Source organism: Sus scrofa, chromosome 8, assembly GCF_000003025.6.
Source record: "Sus scrofa isolate TJ Tabasco breed Duroc chromosome 8, Sscrofa11.1, whole genome shotgun sequence".
Lineage (NCBI taxonomy): Eukaryota > Metazoa > Chordata > Mammalia > Artiodactyla > Suidae > Sus > Sus scrofa.
Window position 1 is genome coordinate 36,238,444 of NC_010450.4, and position 26,919 is coordinate 36,265,362.

The 26,919-nt window shown below is 33.1% G+C and overlaps 1 protein-coding gene across 1 annotated transcript in view; it reads right to left on the reverse strand.

Annotated features, from left to right (window-relative positions):
- The window catches only part of GABRG1 (gamma-aminobutyric acid type A receptor gamma1 subunit), a 64,437-nt gene extending 40,388 nt beyond the window's left edge, over window positions 1-24,049 (reverse strand). Inside the window, exons 1-2 of the mRNA XM_003128952.6 lie at window positions 23,794-24,049; window positions 7,845-7,993 (exon numbers count right to left, since the gene is read on the reverse strand). Coding sequence (XP_003129000.4) covers window positions 7,845-7,993; window positions 23,794-23,897 — 253 coding nt within the window. The 5' untranslated portion in view covers window positions 23,898-24,049. The remainder of the gene's footprint in view (window positions 1-7,844; window positions 7,994-23,793) is intronic.

Genomic DNA, 26,919 nt, shown 5'->3' on the forward strand with positions numbered 1-26,919 from the left:
TCTGTAATTTTCTCTCTTTTTTTTTTTTTCCACACCCATGGTACATGGAAGTTCCCAGGCCACAGATCAAATCAAGCGCAGCTTTGACCTATGTCACAGCTGTGACATCAGGTCCTTAACCCAATGCACCACAGTGAGAACTCTGGTAATTTTCTTTTAATAATGAAATTATTGCTTTTATTGATTCATACTGTGAACAATACTTATGGGCAAAATCACTTAAAATATAGGATTCTTAGTAATTGAGTAAATATTTTCTTGGCTCTGTGATTTTTCTTAGTACAAAGTCTGTTCAATTGTTAGGATTTTAGTGATATTTAAGAAGAAAGGGAGTTAAATATGAATGATATAGCCTGGTTTCTTGATATCATCATTGGCTCAGAGGTAACTAACCCAACTAGTATTCATGAGGATACAGGTTCCCTGGCCTCACTCAGTGTGTGAAGGACCTGGCGTTGCTGTGAGCTGTGGTGTAGGTCACAGATGTGGCTCGGATCCACTGTTGTGGCTGTGGTATAGGCCAGCAGCTATAGCTCCAATTCCACCCCTAGCCTGGGAGCTTCCATATGCCATTGATGCTTCCCTAAAAAGCAAAAAATATAAAAAAATTAAAAATAAAAAGGAAAATATCATACTTCAATTCAAAACTAAAAAAATGAAACTAAAGTAAAATTGACATTCCAAGCTCATTAAATGGTATTTAGAAAGTGAGCACAGACTATGTTCAATTCATCAACATACACAGAGATCAAAGATCTCTTTTTGTGCGAGTATAACAGTGACTGAGAAAACCATGTACTGCCACAGAAAATTGCATTTTTGACAGATAGAGGGAAGACAGGTAAAGATGACACTGAATTATTTTCACAAGGCTTCTTTCTGTGCTGTGATTTCTAAGTACTTTGCTTTAAGTATCTCACCAGAATATAAGTAGATAAACTCCTAGTGAGAGTCAGTATATAGAAACAGACATTCCAGGCAATTTAGTAACCCAGAAAATAGAAAGAGGAAGGAAAAAAGAAGAAAACAGTGAGATCAGCATTCAGTTTCCAGATGGCTAAGGCAAAACTGAAGAAAGCCAACTCTGGAGGTGGGTAATCAGTTGTCAACCAGAAGATACATTCTAAAATGAATTTTAAAATGTTTTCTTCATAATTATTCTCAACCATGCTTTCTTGGATGCCCTATTTCAATTACTCTAAGATATCTTTAGCATATTATGTAGCTTTTTAGTTACTTTGGATACTAAAATTATTTTAGGTCAATCAAAAACTGTAATACTGGCAAATAAGTCTCTTATTATCCCGGAATGACACAGAAAAAGAAATACCCATACTGATATGGATGTTGCAGTTATAACATATAGACTTTGAAAGAACTATGACTAATATGTTTTATTTCCCTAGAATAGACAGCAGGGGTTCTCAACCCAAAGATATTATATTTGAGTCCAGATACTTCTTCCCATCTCCCTCCCCAAGTTACATAACTTTATGGTTATTTTTGTTTTCATTTCTTTTGCCTTGGGAAACTGATCTAAGAAAACACTTTTATGTCCATGAATGCTTTGTCTGTGTTTTTTTCTAGGAATTTTATGGTATCATGTCTTATATTTACATTTTTAAAATATTTTGAGTTTATTTTTGCCTATGATGTGAGGAAATGTTCTGATTTCATTGATTTATATCTGGCTGCCTAGCTTTCTCAATACCACTTATTGAAAAGGCTTAAGTCATTTATTATGTATACTCTGAGATCAACAGATAAAATGCTACTCTACATGGTATATATTACTACTTACAATTAAATATAAATTAATGAAATTAAATTAAAATTAAAATTTATTTGCTTAGTCATACTAACTACATTTCAAATACTCAATAGCCAAACAATTTCAAGTACTCAATACTCATAAATATGATTGTTATCAATATATATAATATATACCAAAATATATGAATTTAATTATTGGGAATGTCTTTGTAGGAGAATGAAAGACTAATCTTATTCTGTAGTTAAACATCTCTTTAGACAGCAGAATTAGTAGTCTGCTCTTGCTCCTATACCTGATCAAGGGAAAAGAAAGTTAGAGTTGTGTGGTGGGATTTAAAGAAAGAGAAGCAATGGAGTATCTGCATACCTATTCTTTAAAATATCTGGAGAATTTTAATTTCTTGTGGATATAATTCATATCCAAAGAAAATAACTGGACCAGAGGCATTTGATGAAGGGAGCTAAGGCAAGTGATTGATGTAGAGAAACATCCAAATTTCCCACATCAAGGAAGTGAGCTGTATAAAATGCCTACAAACAACAACAACAAAAAGCATTCCTATCCTTTTACCTATAAAAGAGTCACAATTTATATGTTTGCCTTTTAAAGTGTACCAAGGGCCAATTGGTGTTTGCCCCATAAGAAGAAAAACTAACAAAACACAAGTTTCAACTGCACCCAGTTAAATGCATACAGACAGTACTCCCTCTACCTCCTATATATTCCCATCACTAGGAACCTAGAAGAAGTAAGCAGATGGGTTAAAAAAGCAGTCTCCCTTCCTCATCCCAAGTCCCTGTCTAGTAGCACTTGTTTAACATATGTCCTAGGAGAGGGATAGCTTTAATTCTGTTAGGATATTAAATTTTCAGAATAGATAAAATTATTTAAATCACATAAATTGTTTGGAAAGCTGTAGATTTACCTGAAAAGTTAAGAAATTAAAAAAAGAAAATTCGGGAGTTCACATCTTGGCTCACTGGTTAATGAATCCAACTAGTATCCATGAGGACTCGGGTTCAATCCCTGGCCTTGCTCAGTAGGTTAAAGATCTGGTGTTGCTGTGAGATGTGGTGAAGGTCGTAGACACTGCTAGGATTCAGTGTTGCTGTGGCTTTGGTGTAGCCTGGCAGCTACAGCTCCCATTGGGCCCCTAGTCTGGGAACCTCCATATGCCATGATTGTGGCCCTAAAAAAAGGGAGAAGATTCAACATAAAGTAATTAAATCTTGACCAGAATTACAAAGCCTTTTAATGTTACTTCCTCATTAATTTTAGAATTGATTAAATTTATTTTCATACCATTAAAGAAGAGGAAGATATTAATGGAAATTCTGAACAGTAAGGAAGGCCTACAAAGCACCTGAACAAGTCATTTATTATGTGTGACAATAAGAACACATAAATTTACCTTTCTAAATTAATTTAATTTGTGCATAAAGAAACTCTGCAAGGATAAATAAAACCTATTAAAAAGAGTTACCAATAGGGAGCAGAGTAGAGACAAATATAGAATACATCAGGATGTGGGAGTAAGATTGCTCTCCACTTAACTTTTTATATTGCTTTTACTTTCAAACTGTAAACATATCTATTTTAAAATGTTAAAGTACAAAGAGAAAGTGACAAAAAAAGCAAAATAAAATAAAATGCAGTGAAGGTTATAATAAAGACAAAGTAAAAATTATGAGATAGTTAATAGAAAACCAGTGGAACTCATTCAATAATAAATGCGTATCTGGAGGAAATCCACCATGCTTAATTTTCTTAATCAGAAAAAAGGGATAAATTACACAATATATAAAATAGGAAATAGCAAATGGGAACTAAACATTGAAACAAAAAACATTTTTTTTAAATCCTAAGAGAGTACTTGGAAGATTTCTTTGCAAATACATTTGAAAACGTAGATCAAAGAGGTTTGTTTTTTTTAGGCAAATAGAGATTAACAAAATCCACCCTGTTAGAGTAGGAAGCACAAAGGGACCAATTTCAGTAAGAGAACAAAGTGACTATTTCCAAAAAACTCAAGACCTGGATAAATCTATAATGGAATTCTACCAAACTTTTGAAAGTCAGATGATGCTAATACCTGTGTAAAATGCTAGACTTTTGAGAATGAAGGAAAACCCCCTTTCATGAAATAAATGTAAAAGGATAGCTAAAAAAGATGAAGACAGTACTCAATAATACAATGGAAGATGACTATCACTTATAAATACCAATGAAAAATACTATCATCAAGCAGAATCCAACATCTCATTAAGAATATATTATATCATGACCCAGAGGACTTTCAATTAATATTATGTCCAAGTCCTTTCAATTAATATTATGTACCATTGTAATAGATTTAAGAGGCATAAAACTCATAGTTATTTCCAGAAATGTTGAAAAAGCCTTTGACAAATTTCAACAGCAATTTCTGATTTAAAAACAAAATCAAGCAAATTGAGGGATAAGTTCTTAATGTGAATATTCATAAGGAGAAACACTGGAGTCATTTCCATAAGAACCAACACAGGGCAAAGTTACCCATTATCTCCATTATCATTCATTATTATATTAGACATATTAGACAATGAGACATTGCAATGCTTTTAGACATGTCATTTAGTTGCACATGAATTGGTAAAGAAAAAATAAGTAATTTTTGTATAAGGCATGGTAGCATATTTTGAAAACAAACAATGCTTAAACTAGCAAAAATCAGTAAGGTAGTAAGATATAAAATGACCATTCAGAAATCAGTAACATTGATATACAAAAATAATCAGAGAATGTTATGGTTGAGAAAATATCATTTACAGCAGAAAAGAAAAACTTAAGTATTTAGGATTCAATTTAAAAAATGTGAAAAATCTACAATTAAATCTTAAGATATTCCAGAGAGACACAAAATAAAAATGAAGAATTGGAAAGACAGCACACGTTTCCATATTAGATGAAAATATTATAAAGATGTTAGTGCTCCCAAAGTTACTTTACAAATTTAACACAATCCCAATAAAAATACAAACAAGTCTTTTTTTTTTTTTTTGAGCTAAAGTTGATAATAAAAGCTCATTTGTTTGTTTTTAATTTTTTTTTTCTCTTTTGGCTTTGTAGGGCTTCGCCCATGGCATATGGAGGTTCCCAGACTAGGAGTCGAATCAGAGCTATAGCTACCAGCCTATGCCACAGCCACAGCAATGCCAGATGCAAGCCATGTCTGTGACCTACACCACAGCTCACGGCAACACTGGATCCTTAACCCACTGAGCGAGGCCAGGGATGGAACCCACATCCTCATGGTTCCTAGTTGGATTTGTTTCCACTGCACCACAGTGGGAACTCCTGTTTTTTGTTTTAAAGTATGTGCAATAGCTAGAAAAACTGTAAAGGAAAAATAAAACAAAATGAAAATATGAGGTAAGATTAGCTTTTCAAGACATTAATACTAAATGTTTTAGTCTCAATAGACTGTTGAATCCCTACTATTAATATAGTTGTGACAAATACGTAGAAAAACAGATGAAATAATGGAATAGAAAGGTCATAAATAGCCAAAATACATAAAAGGTAATATATGTTAAAGTTGACATCTCAAATAACAGAAGCAAAGACTGACTTTTTAATAACTCATTCTGAGTCAACAGAAAAGCCATCTGAAAAAGACAAAAAATGCATCCATACTTTATATCATACATAGGAGTAAAGTTTGACTGTATCAGGGAGAACTAAATATAAGAAATAAAGCCACACAAATACTAAAACTAAACATGGATGAATTACACTCAAAGTGGAATATAACCAGTAACACTTCAGCCAAACTGTCAAAAAATGGATAACACTGAGTAGGGATAGGGAAGAAAATAAGTAATCCAAGTAAATTTGGGGAACAGTATTTTGATTATGCGCTGTAAAGATAAAGACAAAAATAATTGTACATGAATATTTTATTCTAATGAGTTATTTTTCATAGACATGAGTTACAATTATAGAATTACCTCAGGTATTTACTGGAATTTAGCAAATAAGAAATACAGTTATAGGTAAATGAGAGCCAGGTATTTCACTGTTGGAAAGAAAAGTTACAAAAAGGAAAAGAGAGAGGTTAGAATGAAGCCCATGGTCTTTGGATTAGAATCAGGCATATCAGTATGGATTCATGGTTTATAATATATATACAAAGGGACAGACTTCAAAATATTGATGCCTATGAATGTGTAGGCGGACACATATTTTCCCCTTTTTCTCAGTGACAAGGTCAAGATGCAAACACGTCAGTATTAATGAATATACCTAGTGCTCAGATCTTGGTTTCTAAATATCATTCTTCAAAAAGAGGAACCAGGGTTCCTTAGAGAAGTGGTGAATTCCATTGTTGAATCAAGATGAGCCTGGAACATCTCATGTGTTAGAAAGTAAAGATATGATTGGAAAATTATGGAAACATGTGAAAGGACAGAGAAGTCAAATTATAGGACATACTAGTGTCCAAATTTTTATTCTTAGCAATGAAATACATAAAGATGGTAAAGGAATTTGAATTATAAAATAAAACATATATCTAAAGGTCTACACTGAGCAAATAAATAAGTGAACAGATAAGTGGACAAGAAACAGCCTCTCCTTTGGGGCAGAATTACAATTAATTTGTGTAGAAGGAATGGTAATATCACTGAAATACCATTTGGCAAACAGTAATAGTCTTGCAGGTAAGAATCATTGATGGTACCAGATGAATGGACAAAAGTAGGCTGAAAAATATGAAAAAAATGGGCATTGAAAAATATCAAAGGTAATGATATATAAATATCCTATGCCTCTTAATAAAACACACTAAAAGCACAAAATGCAGTCACACTTATAGGACAAATGGTAAGTAGAATAAAGCCCAAAATATAATTAATATTATTGTTTCAATAGATGCACAGAAATCATTTGAAACATCAGGGAAGAAAAAAAAGAACCCTAGCAAAATAAGAAGAGAAAGAAATTGCAAAGAGTATCTTAAGGAAAAAAAAAAAAAAAAAAAAAAAGGAAACCTGCAGAAACATCATAATAGTGAAATATAGATTGATTTCTCTGGTGCCCAGGAACAAACCAGGACTCTTCAACATTTATCTCTAGTCTTAGCCAGTGTAACATACCATGAAAAAAAGTATAATTTGGAAAATGAAGTAAAATATTTATTATTTGCAAAATAGATATTATTGGCAAAGTGTCTGTTATTTGTAATAATATTTATTCTCTCTGTAGAAATATCTAGAATAATATAATAAATAATTAAAGTTGATAAATTTAGCGAGGCTGCTGAGGACAGAATAGATTAGCAAAACATCTACTGTTTTTCTTTATGCAGCTAATAAAATCTTAGAAAGCAAAATTTTTAAAAATCTATTTCTACTTACCAAAACTCCAACTTTCCTTCTTTATAGAAAACATTAATAAAAAATAGAGTATATGATAGGAGAATACATAGTGATCATGAATTTGGTATGGTAAAAATTCAGCATGGTAAACATTTCATTTTCTCCATGTTGATCATAGATCTAATTCAATTCCAATGAAATCCTTTGTTAATTTATATTTTGTTTGTTTGTTTTAGTGTGTTTCAGGGGGAAACTTAGTTAATTATGTTATAAAATATATATGTAAGTGCTCAGAACCAAAAATAACAATTTTGACAAAGAACAAAGTTGGATTACCCACACTAAATACAGTCCCAAGGTTTATCATTCTACATTATCTAAAATAGTGCAGCACTGCCCCAAATTAGAACTCCTACTTACCTTTCAAATATTTCCTTTTATGAAATATCTTAGTTTTTCAGTTAGTTTTATCAGAACTTTGTTGTCGCACCCTCTGTTGTAGCAGTTGTAATCTAATTACGTAAGAAATGTGTAATGTCTTCCCGCATCAAACTGTGACACTTCCAAAGACAGTGCCATTCCAACTAATAACCGTCAAACTCAGCAGTCTCTAATACACATCAAGCACTCAGGGAATGTGAGATATGATTAAAATAACATCCGTAAATGTGGTTTTCATAGTCATGAACATCCAAGAATGATAACAAACTTACCTCCTATATCTGGGCGAAGTTTATTGTCATAACCTTGAAGCAGTGAGTTGAGAATTTGTGTTATATCTCCTTCATGAATCTTTGGTGCCAAGACCCAAGTTTTGTTCACTGTTAAATCCTCATCATCTTCATCATCTGCTTTATCAACACTGAAGGATTCAAATAAAATTTTGTATGATAGAAGGTTTAACCAAATAGTGTATTTTTAAAAAGCAGTTTAAGATTTTTGTAATTGTGTAAAGGAGTAGTAAGAGGGGGGAAAAAGCATTAGAAATATTTTAATTTCAGTAAAACTATCCTCTTTGTCATATAAACTGTCATGTTTTAATAATACTCAAGAATGAAAAATTTAGTATGAGAAAAAGTAGTATCACATTAATATAATAAAATAAATTTCAAACCTGCACAACTGTCATTAAAAGCCATAGAGATTATGCACTGATAATGTGACTATTGGCCCTAGATTTGTGCAGTACACAATGACAAACATATAGTTTCTCTAAACCACCACATTTAAAAATTAAAATTATAAGGTAACTAAATACAGGAAACATTACAATAATTAGTCTGATTAAAATGTATTTAAAAATGCACGTTTAGAAAATAAGACTTAAGGAAAAATGAGTGAAGAAGGGTTCAAAGAAAAAAGGAAAATATATTGAACACATTTCTTCAAGTCAGAAGAACCCAGACCCCAGATATCTATTCCAAGAACATTGCCAAAGATTATCTTAATCATGAGTGGATGACTCACACTTATGGAAAAGCATGACTATCAAATTTATGGACTAGTTGTTAGACTTTAGGGATCAAATAATGCACTGCCTTTATTTTGTAAATGAGAAAACTGAAGTCAGTAAGGATCTAACCAAAGCACAAACTTATTTACAAAACTGAGGCTCAAACCCTGTTCCTACAGCTAGTGCTCCCTGCTAGGCCTGTGTGTTTGACAAGCATAAAGATTCAGCTTACTTATGATTTGTGGTAGAAACATGTGGTAACATAGATGTTCATCTATAATTCATCAAAAGTAACAAAGTACTCCCCTCTTTATTCCCTGTAAGTGATCTCATCTTCATTTGAGTGAGATCATACTAGACCTACTTCCACCTTCATTAAATATTAGTCATCCAGTGAAAATAAATACATAAGTTTTTACATTAGTAACATCAGGTAAATCTATTATATTATTTATTTACATGTATTTCAGAGATGGGCTTCTCTTCCGTAGTAGATATTCAAGTTTATCTTAATGCTACACTGTTCAGATCTCTTTTGCTTTGAACCTAAACTTCTTGGCTAATGCAGCCCTCATCCTTTTTATCCTTTTAATTTTTTTTCAGTTTTACTGAGATATAATTGGCATGTAATATTGTCTATATATTATGTATAAAACAATGATTTGGATGTATGTGTATATAGCAAAATGATTATCACAATATGTTTAGTTAGCACCCATCCTCTTCATCGTTTTAAGTAGTTTAAATTAACACTGTAAATTGAAACTTAACCTTTAAAGTATTTGTACCTCATTTTATCTTCACAGTGATTGTATTGATATATTTTATTAACATATAATGGCTTGCATTATTCTCAACGTTTCTCCTCTTCCCCTCAGAGAATTACATTTTTCATCCGCTGACTTCTAGCTTGGTCATGTGACCTGAAATACTCCCTTCTGCAAAAGGATGGTACATTCCTATTCCATTCAACTCAGGTTTGTCCCTACAATTTGCTTCACTACCTAGCAGGGTTATTGTCAGTGCATGGTTCAACGTATCTCTCTTGTCCTTCTGCCAGAGGACCAGCCATACTCAGATGGAGGTTACTACTCCACTACTTCACTTTCAGAGTAAAGGCAGCATATAAACAGAGCCACAGCTGACCTAAAATGCACACATAGCCTAAGCTGGAAATAAACACTTAGTGTTGTAACTCACTGAGATTTTGGGCTAGTTCATCACCACTATATCTAAATTCCAACGCTATGAGAATTTCTTGAGTATATTTAGTTAACAGATTTTTGATGAATAATTAATTTACATTAATTCTTTTGCTGTATTTAACTTCAAAAAGTATGTACCACTGAAATATAGTCATATGATTTCCTTCAAATAATTTCTAATTTTCTCTCAATAATGTATACATGTATATACATACATCCATTTATAAACTAAAGCATTGAGTATTAAGAATCAGTCCCTGCTGGTGTGTTCTCCAGGAAAATTTTAATATAATTAGAATTACTTAGATATGGTCAACTACCAAAATTTTAGGGCATCCATCTAGCTTTAAATCTCAGTTTTATAAAATAAAACATGTGATGGGTAGAGACAGACCACTGCACATGTAAGAATTTCATTTTTCTTTGAAATATTTTTGCAGTCAAATGGAAGTTCTTAGGGGGAAAAAAGGGGTTTTCCTATTTTTTTAGGGTAGCAACATCTTGGTAATCCAAAAAGCACATTTTCATATTAATTTGTATTCCCCATTTCCCAGCTAGCTCAGAGGTAATATGAAAATTGACCTCAGTGATATTACAGAGCTTACTTTCTTATTTTTGGCAATAATAGAAATGAAATTTCATTATAGTTAATTTTTCTACATTTTTCCTTCACACTTTCTAAATTACTCTTAGAATATTCATTAACTACTGTATTATATTAGTATTATCTTTGTGATTAAAAAACACTGTGTTGATTTTGAAGATAGTTCATGTAGCATACCTGATGTCTGTCTTTCATAGGCTGGAACATTTTGTAATATTTACATATGTTGAGTGAACATTTGATGGAAACCAGTATTATTTTCTTAGGTGATACTCTGGGAATTTCTAGACTCATTCTCAAGCCCCTCCTTTAAATAATTTTAATAAGTATAATTTTATCATTATTGGAAATACACAGGCTCTTCAGTATATAATTTTACTAATTGTTTACTTTTATGATTAATTTTTTTGTTATTTTCAGCTGTTAATAAAAACTATTAATATAACAGTTCAGTTTCAGAACTGTGTGCTAGGTTTCTTCATTATTATGTCATTTAATCCAGAATAATGCCATGAAATAAATATTACTGTTCCTATTTTATAAATACAAAAAAATAGATTTATAGCATTTCCAGGACTCTATTAAATAATAGAGCAAGGATTTGAAACAAGCTTGATTTAGTTTGAAGATGCCTTTTCTCCTAGAAGTTTCCAGAGTATCATCTTATTTTATCTGTATTAAACAACTCAGGGTAGTTGGCTTTTGAGCTTTATAATTTATAAGAACACAACAACATTTATGATAGGTAGTTAGCAAGTGTTTAGTCTCTGCCTTTGAGTTCTGAGAAGTTATAATAATAATCTCAAGGAATCAGACATACATACTCTCTCTGATGAAAAACACTTTCTAATGTGTGTGCCCAATCTTCAGTCCAATGCTTTAATTTATTTGTAGAGGTAATACCAAGTACTACAAATATGCTAACTGCTGAAAACATAAAGATAAATAAAATTGTATTCTTGACCTAGATTATCTTATCTTATTTTCTTTTTTTTTATAATTTTTTTTATTTTCCCACTGTACAGCAAGGGGGTCAGGTTATCCTTACATGTATACATTACAATTACATTTTTTCCCCCACCATTTGTTCTGTTGCTAGATTATCTTATTTTCTATTAAAGGAGAAAACTGTTCAAGCAGTACAGAAAACCATCAGATAACAAAGATATTTATCACAGCATTATCTATAGTAGCACTGATTTTAAATAATAAGAGCATATTTAAGTAAATTATTATATGTCCATATGGTGTAATGGATCTGCAATTGTGAAGAGTCCATAAAAATATGAAATTATTTTCATAAGTTAATGTTATATGCAAATTAACATATGATCATTTGCTTTTAAAAAAACCTAAATGTAGGAATTCTCTTGTGGCACCGTAGGTTAAGGATCTGGCATTGTCACTGCAGAGGCTTGGGTCACTGCTGTGGCATGGGTTTCATCCCTGGCCCGGGGATTTTCATATGCCATGGGCATGTACAAAAAAACCCCCCAAAAAAACCTAGGTATAAAAGGCTAAAGATTTAACAGGAAATCAGCATAATATATATCCTAAGTATTCCACCCTAGTGGAGCTATAGGAAATTTAATTTTTTCTGTATATTAATAATATATGATAATCTTTCTGCAAAGTTTTATGATATAAATACATGAAAAGGAGTTAATTTGACATTAATACCTATCTAAAAATGAACTACCTCTTCCCATACACCAGATAGTGCCCTGAAATAAATTTCTAATCATAAAAAATAAATAATTTAATAGAGCCTTTTACAGGGAAAAGCAGAGAGTTACATTCTGCCAAGATAGTGAAAATGGCAGCCCTAAAAACTCACACTTGGTTCTCCTGGGATAGGAACATAGTTGACTGACTACCCAGCTGCCAGCCCTCTGGACCAGCTCTGGGTCTGCACCAGATCCGGGTCTGCACCAGATCCAAGCTTCCCTGGGGCTGCTTTTAGGCAATACCTGAACTTGTGGCAATGCTAGCACAGACCCATTCCTACAGGACTAGGATCTCCTCAGAAAGGCAACTAGTGTTGTATGACTCCTTCTGGTTTGGCCAAAACTTGTTTAGAAGGGCTCTGTCATCTGAGACTCTTTTGTCCCAAACATTCTCTTTGTCCTATACTTTCTCAGGGGTCAGATCTCCATTATTATCTGAAAGCTCTCTCCTTGTTTCCACTTCTTCTCACTTACTTTGCACAGGCATTTCTCTCAAAAATCTCGTACATGTCTAATCCCATCCTGGCAAATGCTTCTCTAAGGCTTTTCCATTTCACATTCTTTAAATTGAAACTTATAACTGTTAACTCAAGAAAGTTTTTGAATTACCTGTATTTTTGCTTTTTTGCCTTACTAAGCTATTTTAATACATTATCTGATTACAAAGTAAATAATTGTATGTAAAAAAGTCCTTCAATGAGTAATTATTCTTCTTAATAAAACAAGCAGAAATTTTAAACTAATGGTAACTAAGAGACAGGTTCAGTAAAGACAAAGCATGTCGGCCATAGAATCATGAAGAAAATCCATCTTTACAGTTAGAAAAAAAAAATGTCTTTAACTTGTCAGCCAATCAATATAAACTATTTTTCATATATAGGGTAAACATTCATTGAAATTTGCCCAGGACAATCTTGATTTACACTGTTGTTGTAGAATAATTATTAATAGCCTTCTTTCACTCACAAAATGGCCCAATTTGGATGATAAGTTTTACAGTATATAGTTCATATAAAGTTGACTGCAAACACAAATATCCTTGTTCTGACACCTGAGAAAGACTCTTCCATTAATCTATTAAGTAGTGTAGATGAAACTCCAAAGCCAGGCCTCATTGGTGATCTATTGCTCATGTTAATAAACATCAGATACATGTCTATTAGTAAAAGACAAGTGAAAAGTTCCAGGGAAGAAACATACCTGTCTAATGTTTCTGAGTAGAGCATATCTTTATGTCAAAGCCTATAGGAGCTAACTTTTAAAGAGTATGTGTGGGCACTGACTTTAGATCTGAAAGTCAAAGAAAATAAAAGCAAAATAAAAAGAATATTTTTCGATTCTTGTTTCCATTTTGACTTTATATTCTAGCTGCTTAATTCCTTTGCACAAGCTCTTTTTAGAGCTGTAGTGCTGAATTATTTTTATTGCTCATAAAAGTTAGCAGGGATGCAAAATAAGTAAAAAAGTGATAGATAACATAGTATAGGTTTGAACTTTCAGAGTTTTAGAGAGGTGAAATGCTAGTCCACTCAATTCTCTGATTATTTTATTAGCACAAAGGAATTTGAGACCCATCTCCTAACATATACAGAGAGGACTATCTTAGAAATTTCAGGAGGGGGAAGGGAAGAATGCCTAGAATATTAAGTAAGTGAGGTCCACTCTGTGCTTCCAATATGTCCAGTACTTAAATCTACAATAAAATTGATCACACTGCATCTTAATTAACTATTTATTTTTGACCCTTTGTAAGCTCCTCGAAAGCTAGGGTTAAGGTTTTCAGTGTTACACCGTTGGCACTTAGATTGACAATAGTAGGCATTCAATTAAAAAATTTACTAAATAAAAGAATAAATAGAAAAATATTCAAACTCATCTATTTATCTATAATACCTGTTTATAGGTAAAATTATAGTGAATAAAGAAAATAAAAGACTGAGGGTATGGTTACTGGCCTTAGAGAAATCATTATTATAATTTACCTAATATAAAACTAATTAAAAAAAAACCACAGTAGCTTTCTGATCCCAGAACTAATCTATCATAATTTTTAAAAAAATGATTTCTTTCACAATGACATAATATAAAATATAAAATAATTATGAAAAAAATTAACATGGAAGGTACAAATCTCATATGGAGAAATTAATAAACTAAGAATTTAAAAATAGAAAAATAATAAAGACAAAGTAAATTACTTTGGCAATAAAATAATATTAATACATAATTCTCAAATTAGTTTATAAATTTAATAAAGTTTTAATCGAAATAAGAGTTCATATGTTAGGTTAAAAATCATACTGTAATTAAGTAGAATAATCAATATAAGGGTGTTCAAGAAATTATTGAAAAATAGAATTGTTAGATGAAATTTTCCCTGACAGATTAAAAAGAAAACAAAGTTACTGTAATTAAAAACATATGGTGGTAATACATAAAGAAATCAGTGAGAACAAAATAAACATTCAAATTCATATCCTGAGCATATGGAAATTTAGTATTGATAAATGTGATTAGTTAGTTTAGAAATGAAAGGATGAATTACTCAGTAAATTAGACTGAAATGCTTATTAAGCAATTAAAAAAAAATAGATTCCTCAGGTATCCATAGCCAAAACACAGAAACAACCTAAATGACCATCAACAGAGGAGTGGATAAAGATGTGGTACATATACACAATGGAATATTACTCGTCCATTGAAAAGAAAGAAATAGCGGCATTTGCAGCAACATGAATGGACCTAGAAATTATCATGCTAAGTGAAGTTAGACAGTGAGACACCAATCTCATATGCTATCACTTACCCATGGAATCTAAAAAAAGGACACAATGAACTTCTTTGCAGAACAGATACTGACTCACAGACTTTGAAAAACTGGTTTCTAAAGGAGATAGGTTGGGGGGGTGGGAGGATGGGCTGGGGGTTTGGGATGGAAATACTGTAAAACTGGGTTGTGATAATTGTCATACAACTATAAATGTAATAAAATTCATTGAGTTAAAAAAAGGAAAAAAGAAAAAAATAGATTCCTACTTACACAACAAATTGCAGGTCTATTAAAATCAAAATATAGTAAATGAAATATAAAACTAATACAGAATGTATTGAATTTTTTTTTCTGGCTGTGCCCTTGGGGCCAGGGATCGAACCCAAGCTACAGCATTAACCTGAGCCACAGCAGTGACAACGCTGAGTCTTTAACTGCTAGGCCACCAGGGAACTCCAAAAATGTTTTTTAACTTTTGGGATGAGAAGACATTTCTAGCCAACATAACCAAACCAGAAAAAGAAAAAAAAAAAAACAAAAAAAACCCTTATAGCTGACATAGACCAATTTAGACAAAGACTAGGGACAGAGGATAGATTAAGACAATAATATTTACAACATAACTAGCAATACAAAGAAAAATAAAATTTTATCTAATGAATACATAAAATTATGCTAACATTTATTGGTGCCAAGGCAGATATGTTTAAAATGTGACAAATTTTGGCCATCACATAGGTAAAATATTAAAAGATTCATTACATTCAGTACTGGTGATAATATAGATAAATGCATTTTTATAACCATTAATAAAATAAATTACTCACTAGTAAGTAATTTGGCAACACTAATGAAATACTGAAATTAAAAGCATGTATATATACATAATAATGATGTTCTTTAAAAAGACAGAGACTATGTTATGGAATAATTTAATAAATCATGATATTTCTATAATACAGAATACCACATAATCATTTAAAAGAAGGTACCAAAAGTATTCTAAACTAAAAAATATATTTGATATTAGTTGTGTAACAAAAATGAATTAGATTTTATTTGTTAAAAAAAATACAAATATATACACACATACTTGTTTAAACTTATGGAAAACTCTGGCAGTATAGGGTCCAAAGTTTGAGAAGTAGAATGGAATAAGTATTATTTTATTATTATTTACATTATATGATCAAAAATATTATGAAATTAGGGAAAATCCATATATTTCAACTCTAAATATATATAACTTAGAGATTATTTAAGTTGTTTAATAGAACAAAGAAAAATAAGGTCTAAACTATTTGTGGCAAAAAGCTTAAAATTTAAAATGTTCTGTATTCACAGAATAGAACAGGCATTTGATCATATCTTATAATTCTAAACTTTGAGATGTGAAATATTAATCTGGAAGAGAAAATAAAATGTGATATCTTCATCCACTGTGAATTTTATGTAATTTCCTTGATAAGGTAGACTATATAGCATCCTTCGAATTACAGTAATGTTAAGAAATTAATGACAATAGGCGTTGCTTTAGGCATAGAGCACTTCATTGTTAGTTTCAAAAAGAGATCTGGACAATTCTTAAATCTATTAGAACATAGTTTGATCTGGTTAGATCAGATATAAAAATGTTCAGTTATATTAGTTGATAAGAAAAGGGACATCAATATCAATACATTTTGAAAAAAATCAACTAGTATAGTGTCATATTTTTAGAAAGAGAACAAAACCAAAACTGTAAAATAAAGCAGAGATTATTTTCTTCAACATCTTTGCTTACAGATATGAATTTTTCATATTTTAGTGATTCATCCTTAATATAATGACAAACACTAATAATAAATATATTTTAATAATTTTTGAATTTTTTACTTGCTTTGTTTGCAGGCCAAAATTGCTTTTTTAAAACAAAAGTTTAGAAAATTGGAAACCAGGCTTCAGTGGAATGGTCAATACCCAGAGATTATAAATGTTCCTTGGGAACTGTTTCTATGTGAATATATTTTCGAGGAAAAGAAAGAAACCACAATTTTCATTACAGTCTATTAAAAATTACCAGTAAGTTGAAAGTATTTTAAAATGAACACCAAATCTTCCATTGTTCCACTTTATATTCATAGAGCATAACAGAACATAAATTAGACTTGGAAACAATATAACTTCATGACATTCGCATTCTCTAAGTCTTGATGCTCTTATGCATCAGATAAATTCTACAAAGCTGCTAAAATTTTTGTAAAGTGGGGACATAGTAAATATTAAGGCTTATTAAATTATTAAATGTATTAAACGTTATTAAAATTAAATGGAAGAAGGAAATGGGAATTTGTTCATCTGCTTTTATAGGTTTGCTTTTTAGGGCCGCACCCACCACATATGGAAATTCCCAGACTAGGAACTGCAGCTGCTAGCATATACCACAGCAATGCCAGATCCGAGCCACGTCTGCAACCTACACTGCAGCTCACGGCAAACCTGGACCTTTAACCCACTCAGTGGGGCCAGGGATCGAACCCACATCCTCATGAATACCTGTCAGGTTTGTTACCACTGAGCCACACTGGGAATTCTGGGAATTTGTTCTTCTGAATGCAGAAAGATTTACTTTTTTCCCAAGTCTTGGGATCATAAAATGAGAGGTAAAATATTTTCATTGACATAAGTATCCTCTCAGACGTTTCACTTCAAAAGGGAGAGAATACAAATGAATAAAACAGAAACACGAAAAAAACTCTTTCTAGTCAACTGCAATCAGGACAGTTTGGTTTTTCGGAAAGGATTGTTACTAAGGAAGTGACAGAAGCAAGTATACATTCATAAGCTACTACTTGCACAGAGTAACAAATTAGTTTGTAGAAACAGATGTCTGAATAACACTTAAATCCCACCAATAGGGCTACTTGTTCTAGTCGATATGGATATTTAGTAGAAAAAGTAATCCTTACCCAAAACATTCTACTACGTGTCTTAGAAAATTGTTCTGATAGTTATACACATCTAGAATGACTGAGAGGTAAACAGTGCGCCTATACTGAGACAGTTTATAAATTCTGCAACACAAATCATGGTCCTAGAAATCTACGCAAAGATTAACTTGTTTTCCAGAACCCTTGAGTCTAGCAGCCATATAGTTATGTGGAGAAACAAATCACACCCTGATCACAACAATATTAAGATATTTATATTAAACCTACCATATTCTAATTATAGACCTTCTGATATGCCCATCCACCTGCAAGTTGGACTGCAGAGACTTAGTTAACTTTCCTTCTATATCTCTAATACTTAGCACAGTCTCTACCACTGTGTTATTCAAAATATTTGTTACTCAATATATTTGTCTAAAAATAAGGAGACATGTTAAATCTCCAGATGAGTTGTATTTGGAAAGAAAGATGTCCAAGAGTTCAGAATTTATTATTAAAAATATATATATAGGTTTTAAAAGGATGTTGCTATTTTGACGTTACATGTGAAATGACCAAAGTAAAGAATATCTTAGAAATATAGTTTTCAAAAGCTCTATCAAACTGTGAGACCATACCTCTGACACTGAAGAGTAATGTTATCTCTCTATGTATATTTTTCACAAACATTGGCCTGAATTTATTCTCATGACAGCTGATAACTTCATCTTTTCCCAGAGTTGCAACTGATGTCAGTCTCCTTAGCATCCCTCGCTATAGTTCACCAAGAACCCTGAGTAGCAGTTATAATATTTTATTGCCTTCACTTGTTTATATTGATAGACCATCTCAGCATTAACTACTAAAGTTTGCTAGGGGCAGGGGCTCTGCCTTTTTTTGTCGAGCACATATGCTATCATATACACTATAAAAAATTATTAGGGCAAAGATTATGTCTTGCTTACCACTGTATCTTTAGTTCCCAAATCTCTGCTTAATACATAATAGGCATGGAGTAAATATTTGTTGAATGAATGCTAATTCTCAATAAATGTTTGCTGAATGAATTAATAGCTAAGGCTGTTTCCTGAACCAATGGGCTTCAGTTGGTTAGACTATTTTAGAACAGATAGAATTAGATTCTGAGATATTTAAAAATAGAAAAAAACATAAATTTCATCTTCCTCCTACAGAGTTCAAGAACTCTAACAAGTTCCTGCGTCAAGTGTAGGAATAAGGTATCCATTATTTTGTTAGAGAACTTTTGTATTGGCGAAAATCTGCCTTCATGTAGCTTTCACTGCTTGGTTACGGTTTGTCTGTTACATCTATACATAATCAATTCAACCATGATTTTATGTAGCATTCTTAAAAATATATCTAATTCCTCAGCAAAATTTATCTAAATTCCAAGTTCTTGCTTTTAATCTTAGAAGAAAGGTGATTAAGAATGAGGGCTTGGAGTTCCTGTCGTGGCGCAGTGGAAACAAATCAGACTAGGAACCATGAGGTTGTGGGTTCAATCCCTGGCCTCGATCAGTGAGTTAAGGATCCAACATTGCCATGAGCTGCGGTGTAGGTCGCAGACGTGACTCGGATCTAGCAGTGCAGTAGCTCTGGTGTAGCTCGGATTAGACCCCTAGCCTGGGAACCTCCATATGCAGTGGGTGCGGCCCTAACAAAAAAAAAGAGTGGGGGCTCCGGGCAGAAAGCATGTGGATTTTTGAGTCTTGGATTCAACATTATTAGTAAGAAGATCTTTAGTTAGATTCTAATAATTGCTGTGCTGTAGTTTTCCCATCTGTAATATGGGGAGAATGACCATTTCTAGGGTTCATTTCCCCTTCATGCTTGATTGGTCGTTTGACTAAGTATAACCTTCTAGGTTGAACATTTGTCTTTAGAATTTTGGAAAAATTTCCCCCGTGGTTTTCTGGTTCTGCTGAGGAGTAATCACATGGTATTCTAATTCTCTTTCCTTGATTGTGATCTTTCTGTCAACATCCTCTAACTTTAAAAAGTTAGACTTCTCTGTTTATCTACGGGGTTCTGAAGGTATATTCCTTATATTGACAAGATGTTTTCCTTTGATTAATACCACAAGTCTCAGTCTTAGCAGTGAGTATAATGGAAGGACTAATGTAGGGTACTAGACACGAGTACTATCCACAGTTAGTACTCCTGTCTAGTTTATTCACCACTGTAAACCCAACACGTTACACTGTGTAGAGCACATAGCAAGCATTCATTAAACATTTGCAGAATGAAAGAATGAATGATCTCTCCCAAATCCAGAAAATATTTATAATGTACAAAGGATTCAAGGAGTGTGCTGCACTTAAATAACTTCAATTAGAATAAATAATCCTAGAAATAATGTGATTCCAAAAATGTCTATTGTTATGTCTTTTCAGTTAAAATTTTACTTTGCACAAGTTTTCTCTCTTGGTCTTGAAACAAGCTGGAAAAGTAGACATCATTTATACACTTCACAATGAGGACTCTCTGTCTCAAAGATTTGCCTGAAATTGCTCTAGTGAGAAATAGTGGAGCTGAAATCAGAATTTACATCTAATGGTCCAGTCCAGGATACTCAACTGGTAGCATGCCTGTGTGTGAATCATTCTCCCGACGCCTGTACATTCATTTTATGCCCATTCTTCCTCCTTCCCCCGTAGCAGTCATTCCTCATATTTTGATAATATCTCAAGAGCTGTGTTTTGTTGGGTTTTTTTTTTTAGCTTCCCACCTTGCTTTGTCTCCTCCTCTTTTGGACCCCAACTTCATGATTTTCTTAGATAAATTTCAATTACCTTCATATAAGTATAAAATGTTAGGTAGGTCTATTTCATTTTTTAAGTGAAAAAGCTAACATCTCTTTGTGTTGCTTAGCCTAAAGTGTGTCTTATAGTATATAATGGGATAAAAGGGAAGAAAAATATATCCAAGAGAGTATACACAGAGGATTTATCAATTATAGTATTTCCATTTTAGTCAAAACCATTTTATCTCACTTCTTCTCTGAATATTTAATCATAGAACATCATTAGTCATTTTGTCCTCAAGTTTGCATCCATATTTTATTAGAAAATGAAGCCAAAAATCTAAATGACTAAAGAAAAATTCATGCACTACCATCTCCATAAAAATATATTACTGAAATTATTTGAAAATAATATATTTTATAAAGAAGTTTTATTTGAATATTGTCATTTTGGCAACTGATTGTTAAATTGTATGATTATTGATTCATGAAACTATTTTAAACAAAAAAATGAGGTATTTTCCTTGAGCTCTCTCAAAATACAACTTCTTAGTCACAGCTTATTGTAAATTACATTTCAGAACAGCTAAAATCTCAAAGCAATTTTTCAACTCTTTAAAAGTCTGATCATAGTTATATTTTTTCAACATTACAAATAAGTCAAATCAAGCTTAAGAGATTTTAACCAACTTGCCAAGATGCCATAAAACCTCACAGAAAATGAAACATAGGAACCATGACTACAGCTTTTAGTTACAACAGGCTTGGTTTTCATATTTCAGCAATATAAAAATCAATAAAGTGTCTCTCATTTATGCTATTTATGAAAACTAATGAGGAAACAAGCTATTATCTCTGCTTAGATATGAAAAATTATAATTTCCAATTGGGTAAATTTCAAAATAGGTGACTTTGAAGATTTAATTTAGAAACCAGCATAAGACATCAAATTCTTATAAACAGAAGCATCTATGGCTAGTTTTAGAAAGGTCCCTCAAAAGAATGTGAAAGGAGGAAGGAAACAGGGTTGTGAATGGTTTGTACTTGTTACTGATTATCTTCAACTAAATATTAAAAGATGAAAAGTTCACCACAAGTGTAGCTACTTTGAAAAGTGCAGACATACACTCTTATAATTGAGTTCCTAAGAGCTAATTACAACAGCAACATATACCTTTATTTTTTAATACGTATTTATTAATTGGCCAGAATAATGCAGATTATCTGTAATACTATGATAAAACGATTTATTTATTTTAACAGCATAACACATTTCTCTCTCACTCATGACACTCTCCCATTTCACTTTTTATATGATGAAAAAAAAGAAGTACACAGCACTCCCAATGAGAATTTCTCTCTTGAAAACTACTGGGAAAAGCTAGTGATGAAACCATTGAGTTATTTTGTTTCAGTTCAAATCTTAGACATATTGAATATGAAAACTTGAAGAAATCATAAATATCTTCTACTGCTCTTCATTTCCTAGATGAAGGAACCGTGGTCAGAGAGGTTAAGGACTCCTGACACATCGAATCATGTCCCCAGACTGCCAGAGCCCAGCTCTGTCCAATACACCACACAACTCTTTAATTCTGAGCAGCTTGAAGAGAGTTCTGGAACCACTTATGATGCTACTAATGTAAATACCCTCAAGTAAAAAATATGTTATTTAAAACCATACATCTCTTAAGTTAGGCGGTATGCCCTTTAGTAAGCAGCTTGTCTAATAGGTTGCAAAAGAAATTTGTACTTAAACCGAGAAAGGAGCATACAGGTTGTTATTTCAGAAAACCACTGGATAAGTCTCTTTTTCCTAATGAGAACACAGACTCATTTGCGATTTTATGAAGATGTGTGAAAGCCCCGATATGTGATCTACCAAAATATCTTCTACAATTTTATAATATATTCAAAGAAACAAACCATTGTGACACAATTTATATATAAGAAATAATCAAGCAGTATGTTTGTGCCCATGCAGAACATTTAAGTTTCCAAGGGAAAAGAGTAAATAAATTGAAACTGTAATATATAAAAATCACTGAGTGTCGAACATATCTGACAAGTCCAATATTACTTAGCATACTTTCATCTATTTTCTATTTTTGGAGGAAAAATACAGTTGTTCTAACTGCTAGTAATAGCAAAAAAAAATCACTCTAGCTATATGCTAAAAATAACCATCATAATAATTTTAGCAATGGGGCAAGTAGTTATAAAAGCATGTTTCTTTCTCTAGAGGATTGTATTTTACTCTTGAGTCATATAATATAATTTTAAATGTACAGTTATATAAAACACAATAACATGGTATGAGTATACCCAAGATCTTCATAGTATCTGTCCTAATCAATGTATTTTAACTGTGTTCACCAATTATTCCTATATCCAGGTGTGATACCTGAGGATTTTATTTTTCTACCAGAAAGATTTCAAAGTTTTTTTGAAAGGTATTACAGCTAAAGCAGATCAATTATTGTTCCTGTTAAACTGGAGGCTTGGGGTTGGTTCCCTCTCCCTCTCTCTCTCTTCCTCTCTCCCTCTCTGTTGTGCACGCGCACACACACACACACACACACACACACACACAGCCAAGACATTCAGATTCACCATATAAATTTTATTTACTTATACACAGCCAAGTAAAATAAAAAAATCATTCGAAGCTGGTTAAATAAAATATACGTAGTTATTTCTAAGTTAAATTTAATACACTTTCAACTTTGATGGATTTTAAGCCATAGTTATGATCTTTCTTGATGCAAAACTTTCCCTTTTTTTGAAAAGCAAAAAAAAAAAAAGGAAAAAGCAATATTCGTGTATTTAAAAAGCATCATACATACCATGCTGTGTAACAAGTTTCTAAAATAACTTTGTCTTTAAAATGAGAATCATCCACAAAGTTCATCAGTGGCATTCATTCACTAAATGTAGTAGCAAAATCATTTCTACTCCCCCTCCGCACTCCCAGTAACCGAATCATTACTATTTTCTACTGTGCTTCAAGTAAAAAGCAACTGAGCTAATCTGCATGCTTCACACACAGACTAATTTCATTCTATCTGAAAATGAGTAGCTCTAATCAAAAATAAAATGATAGTAAAATAATGCACATGTGCCCAGGGAAATGCAAACTATTTAACCTAGAATGATTTTTAAAAGAAAGAAAAATGAGGGGGAAGTGGGCAGATCCCAAAGAATAGTTTTAAGTCCTTGAATTTACTCACCAGTTTCCCAGATGCAGGGTCAGTAAAAGAAACATCAGCCTCACCCCTCTTCTTTGACTCCACAGAAGAAAAGGGGAGAAAAGAAGAGCTTTCCAAGAACCCATCTGGATCGCTTTTTTCGCTCAATTCTCCAAGCCAGGACTTTTTCTTGAGGCCACCTCAGCTGCAGCCTGGTAAGTATGTGGGAAAAGCAGTACACCTCCCATCCAGGTAGGATGCGACTCCCAGCGGAACTGAGCAAGGGAGCCAATCAGATTCAGAGGATGCTGGCATAAAATATCTGAAAAAAGAGTTGGGCCAATCGACGGCCCAAAGAGGCGGGGCTTCCCTACTAGAAATCGAGCCCAGTAGGGAAAAGGGCTCCGTGTCTCTAAAAGAAAAACAAACCTCTTCTCCCTGGCAGTCTCAGAGAAGCAGCTGAGTGGCCCTGACATATTTCCTTCCCTAGGGAAAGGCGCTTTCCCTCTTCCCTCTAGCTTTCCCTCCTGCCTGATTCTATTTCGAGGGTCTCTTTCCTCTCCCGTGTTTGGATTCTGAATCTCTCTTCCAAGAGGGAACCGTGGGGAGCAGGCAGTGCCTAATTGGTTGTCCCCAGGCTCGCGAAGGTTCTGCTAATTTTTGTTAATTATTGTTGATAGTTGGTCCTGGGGACGAGGGTCCTCATTTCTCTTTTCAAACCCAGAGCCTGGCACGATGCCCTGCACAAATACTCTATCAGGAGATGTTGAAATATTCAATTGAATGAATGAATGAGCGGGCTCTGTGCATTCTTAGTAATCACGTTTCCTACCCACTTCCCTTCCACTGCCGTTATAAATGAGAGGATTTGCAGTCTCCTCCTCTCTCTACATATCAGAAGATGAAACTAATGAACAATACAGACAATAATTATCTCATTTTACAAAAACATAAACAAAAATCAATTTTAAAAAGGTTATTTTAGCCATAGGAGTTGCAGATCTATTACACGGGTAATCCTTGTTCTTGCCTTTGCATTTGTTGAGCTCCAGTGTTTGGTACCTAACTTCAGAGGCTCTGCTTTTAGTTTGCAGCAGAGCCCAACAGTTGCCATAGCAACCAGAAAGCCTCTGGCAGCTTGAACAACTGTACTGCTGAAGACAGTGGTGGTGGTGGAAGCAGATTTGCTCTGCCCAGCCATCTTCTGCCTTTATGCCTTCCTAAATCCAAAGCCCTGGGATGGGGTCTCTGGCTGTGTCATTAATCAACTTACAACCACCTGGAATTGACCAGATTCTAGGGTGAACTGCAATTTGTTACCAAATTACAGTAGACTATTTGTCTCCCAGCAAATAGTTCAAGGTAGAAGTAACAGCGTTTGTGCATGAACTTAAGGTAGCTGTTGCTACCCTACCTTCTGAAATCACTGGGAGCAACTAGATGAAGAACAAGTTACAGATATTTTCTTGCCCAGAATAACAGATGGTGCAGTGCAGGGATTTTCTCCTCTATTTTTGATTCTCCATCTTTTTAGTCTTCTCTGAAAATAGGTATTGGCTTCCTTGTTTTTCTTCTACTACATTAGGAAGCATTATCCTCTTCCACAAAGCATTCTAGTAAAGATAGCTTATACGAAATAATTTTATAACAAAATTTCATTATACTAGATTTTGAGGTGAATAAATTTAGTTAAAAGTTGATGTCAATAACAATTTGGGTACTTTGGGGGGCTCAATTATTAATGTGCTTTGGATAGCCATTTAACTGTTTCATTGAGTGCACTCAATCCACTGCTCTGATTAGCCAGTGAACTAGGAATGAATTCACTAGAAGTATGTAGAGAATAACAAATATGTGCCTAGTTGCTCTTTGCATTTTGCTAAGATTAGGTAAGTTTTCTGCATATAATCAATGGTAATATGATCCTATGATCCTGAACAGTTTATATGACTGTAGTTGATGGTTCTCCCATCAAAATTTTTTTAAAAAGGTTTTACTCTTATTCTCATAACATAGCTGAAAGATGCTGAGAACTGTTAGGAGAAATTAATGGAGAGGAAAGGTGAAACATATATTGTTAGGTAGTTACACCATCTGATTATTGTTGGAAAAGATAAAGGACTGGAATTATTTCCAGATTGGGAAATCTTCTGTCTTTTCTGAAGTATACATTTTTGCCAATTTGGGGCTGAAATATTTCAAACTTATTTAAATCCTTTCTTTCAAGCAATTTTATCTGACTTTTCATTTCTATGTCCCTTCCTTTGATTTTTCTTTTCCTTTTTATAATATATGTCTTCCGGGAAACTGAGCCTATTCTGCTGTCATAGATAATTATAATTCCCTGTAAACTGTGTTAAAAGGATTTGTGCCCTCCGGAACCTGGAGAAGGGATGATGATTTTGTATATGTTGTGACCCTGACAGTCTGTCTCATTTGATTTATTAAACGCGGTGTGTGTGTGTGTGTGTGTGTGTGTGTGTGTGTGTGTTGGGAGGGGAGGATGACACGTAGTGTAAGTTTTGAAAAAAGCCAAGAAGGTACACTGTGTTCATCGAACAAACCATAGTGTCTCACCAAGGAACACTTATGGAGAAACAGTTTAGGTCTCATACAAATCTAGATTAGAAGGCCAGAAGTTGCTATAGGGAAGAGTCTGGAGAAAGATTTCTGTCTTCCATTATGGCAGTGGTTTTTTAATTCCAGGAAGTTTGACCTCATGAGACATTCGTCAATGTCTGGAGATATTTTTGGATGTCACAACTTGGGGGGTGGAGTGAGCTACTGGCATCTAGTGAGTAGATTCCAGGGTTGCTGCTACACATTTTAAAATGCAAAAGAAAACCATTCACAACAAAGGATTATCTAGTTCAAACTGTCAGTAGTGCCAAAGATGAGAAGCCTTGCATCATGGCTGAAGAGAATAGGTAGCCTAATTCCATAGCAGCTGATAGTTTCCTTACATTGTCATTGAAGTCATCACAGTCCTTCTCCTTCCTTAGACAGGATGAACCACAACCATTATCCACTAATCTTATATCTAGCTATAATAACTATTAACTCATTTCACAGCAAATTTTTTTTCAAAACGTATACAGGTATCACCTTAGAATAAAATGCTTGGGGTATCTATTAAGAATGCAGACATAGTCTTCTCTCCACACCAAA